This window comes from Rhamphochromis longiceps, linkage group LG22, assembly GCF_057381845.1.
Source record: "Rhamphochromis longiceps isolate RC_006_pf linkage group LG22, R_longiceps_female_GT1.1, whole genome shotgun sequence".
Lineage (NCBI taxonomy): Eukaryota > Metazoa > Chordata > Actinopteri > Cichliformes > Cichlidae > Rhamphochromis > Rhamphochromis longiceps.
The window spans coordinates 36,755,700-36,758,199 of record NC_140577.1 but is presented as its reverse complement, the minus strand read 5'-3'; the positions used below and the strand labels follow the sequence as shown (position 1 = coordinate 36,758,199).

At 43.9% G+C, this 2,500-nt stretch overlaps 1 protein-coding gene across 9 annotated transcripts in view; it reads right to left on the bottom strand.

Annotated features, from left to right (window-relative positions):
- epb41a (erythrocyte membrane protein band 4.1a) overlaps window positions 1–2,500 on the bottom strand; it is a 56,670-nt gene that overhangs the window by 37,920 nt on the left and 16,250 nt on the right. For all 9 annotated transcript variants that reach the window (XM_085397059.1, XM_085397062.1, XM_085397065.1 and 6 more), the window contains exons 5-8: window positions 2,391–2,433; window positions 1,800–1,875; window positions 1,086–1,304; window positions 1–87 (exon numbers count right to left, since the gene is read on the bottom strand). The exon at window positions 1–87 is cut by the window's left edge and continues 1 nt beyond it. In XM_085397059.1, the coding sequence (XP_085253185.1) occupies window positions 1–87; window positions 1,086–1,304; window positions 1,800–1,875; window positions 2,391–2,433 (425 nt within the window). The remainder of the gene's footprint in view (window positions 88–1,085; window positions 1,305–1,799; window positions 1,876–2,390; window positions 2,434–2,500) is intronic.

The following is a 2,500-nucleotide window of genomic DNA, read 5'->3' as shown; positions in this document are numbered from 1 at the left end:
TTGGCCTGGTGGAGGTCCACTCCATACATGGAAAGTTTCTTGGCATTCTCCAGGAACATCAGATCTGCCTGCGCTGGGCTCATGGATCTGCGATGGCACCCCAAAGAAATCCAAAATCTTTAGCTTCTGTGACACTGACTGAATCCACACTTGGATGTTAAATGTGTAACGGCGTCAGCTGCTTTACTACATGTTTCACTTTAGAAACAAGTGTTTCCACTGCAGCTGCCTCCACCAGTGTGTGAATGTGAGAGTGAACTGTACAGCGCTTTGAGGGCCCTGAAAAGTGCTGTATAAATGCAATCCATTATTATTATTCCATGAAGCTCACACACAACTTGACCGTTCAATTATTTCTGATGTTTGTTAGCTTAACTTCCCTGTCTGCAAAGACACATGTCACATGTTAGTGATGCTGCGGACGTTTCCGTCTATCGCATGTGACCGATCGACGGTTTCGCACAAACCTGAGATACTGACAAGTTTTTTATCTGGACGTGGACATAATGTGCAAACTCTCAGCTTTCATTTGAAGGTATTCACATCCAAATTGGATGAAGGGTTTATGAGCGTCAGCTCCTTAACATGTGCCACCCACTTTTTACAGGGACCAAAAGTAATTGGACAGTTGATTGACAGGCTACTTCATGTGCAGGTGTGGGTGATTACGCCGTTACGTCATTATCAATTAAGCAGATAAAAGGCCTGGAGGTGATTTGAGTGAACAGAACAGACAACATGTGGTCAGAGGAGCTCATGCAGGTGAAACAGGCCATCCTTAAACTGTGGAAACAGAAAAACTCATCTGAGAAATTGCTACAATATTAGGAGTGCGAAAATCTACAGTTTGGTGCATCCTGAGAAAGAAAGAAAGCACTGGTGAGCTCAGCAACACAGCAACTCGTGAACTTTACATAAATTCTCTGCAATAAGTGGCAAGACAGTGGCCCAGTGGTCACTCCAAGAGTGTACTGGGTTCAAATCCACCATCATCCCAGTGAGAATGTGGTCGCCATGGATAAGTGGAAGAAAATAAATGGATGGATCTACAACTAATGAAATAAGAGTTCCACTGGGTGACTGACCTGTATGTGCGGTGCAGCTCCATCATTTTGTCCTCCAGCTCCTTGGTTTGACCTTGGGCCATTTTCATTTCTTTAGCATATTCACTGCCGTGCACTTCAGGGTCATATTCACCAAGTTCTGACTGCAAAGCGTAGGAGCCCAGCAGAGCCAAAGTAACGAAGGAGCAGGGAAGGCGGCCCTGGAGGATGTCCTTTCGCAGTTGGAGACAAAGATAGTATCTGCAATGCACATGCAGTTCTCACATTAATTATAGATAGATGGTAAAGGACCTGGATTAATACAGGCGTACTGTGAGATGTGTTAAAGCCCCAGAAAACTATGGTGGAAACCAGAGTCAGAGCTGAGCATCAAAGGTATATTTGATCCAGCTCGGACTCACAGAGGCTGGTCGGGTTGTTCCCGGGAAAAATTGCTTCACCTACTGAAATAATACATAACCAATGTCAATCTGGAGAAGGTCAAATAATACTGGAAGGAAAGATGGAGGCTCCACAGGTTAGAAACAGACATGCAGCTTGGATCCATCTGTGCCGCCATCTGACTGACTGAAAACTTCTTAAATGCCACAGAAAGCTCTGAAGCCTCCAGCTGATAAACTGGACGCATTTTCATCCTTGTGGGAACTAAAAACACACACATGGACTACACACCCCGTCCACTGTGTGACACAATAAAACTATTTTCACCAGTGGGAGACTGGATATGTGCTGTACCTTGTGATGTCTTCTGATAGCTGGGCTGGGTCCGGTGGATAGAATTTTACATTGAAAGTGAAATTATAGTTGGCACCTTGAGAAAGAAAGGAAGGAGTGATTAAACGATTACCCAGACTGGTCGGAGTAACCCATGAATATGTGTGCAAAAATCTTTATTTCCCTGCTCACACAAATCTACCACTGGATTTATGAAACGTGGCTAATTTTATTAATCATTCTAAATCAACAGGCTCATGAGTTTTACTTGCAATCTGCATGCTGCCACACTCATGCTTCTCTTTATAAGGAAACACATTTGTCTGCAGTGCAGTGGTCAAAGCAAAAAAGCAAGAGAAAGGCTGCCTGAAAGTGAAACTACAGCGTCCATGTGGAGACAAAACAGTGACGGTTAAAAGTACAAACGTTGCTGAATATCGTTCCTCCTCAGATACTCACTGTGACTGAAGATAAAGTTTAGGAAAAGACAGGCGTGAGAAAACATGAGGACAGACAGACCTAATCTGAAACTCACAGCAATTACTGTTTGTGAGTGAGGCTCAGTGTCACAGAGACAAACACACGTTTTCTTTGTGGAAGAGTTGAGCTCACCTTGTACCTGCCTGCGGATCTCTTTGGTCAGGTCCATCCAAGTCTAATCAAGAAAATGTCACATGCAGTTTAAGCTTTAGTGATTTCGGACCATCAACTCCTTCAATAAC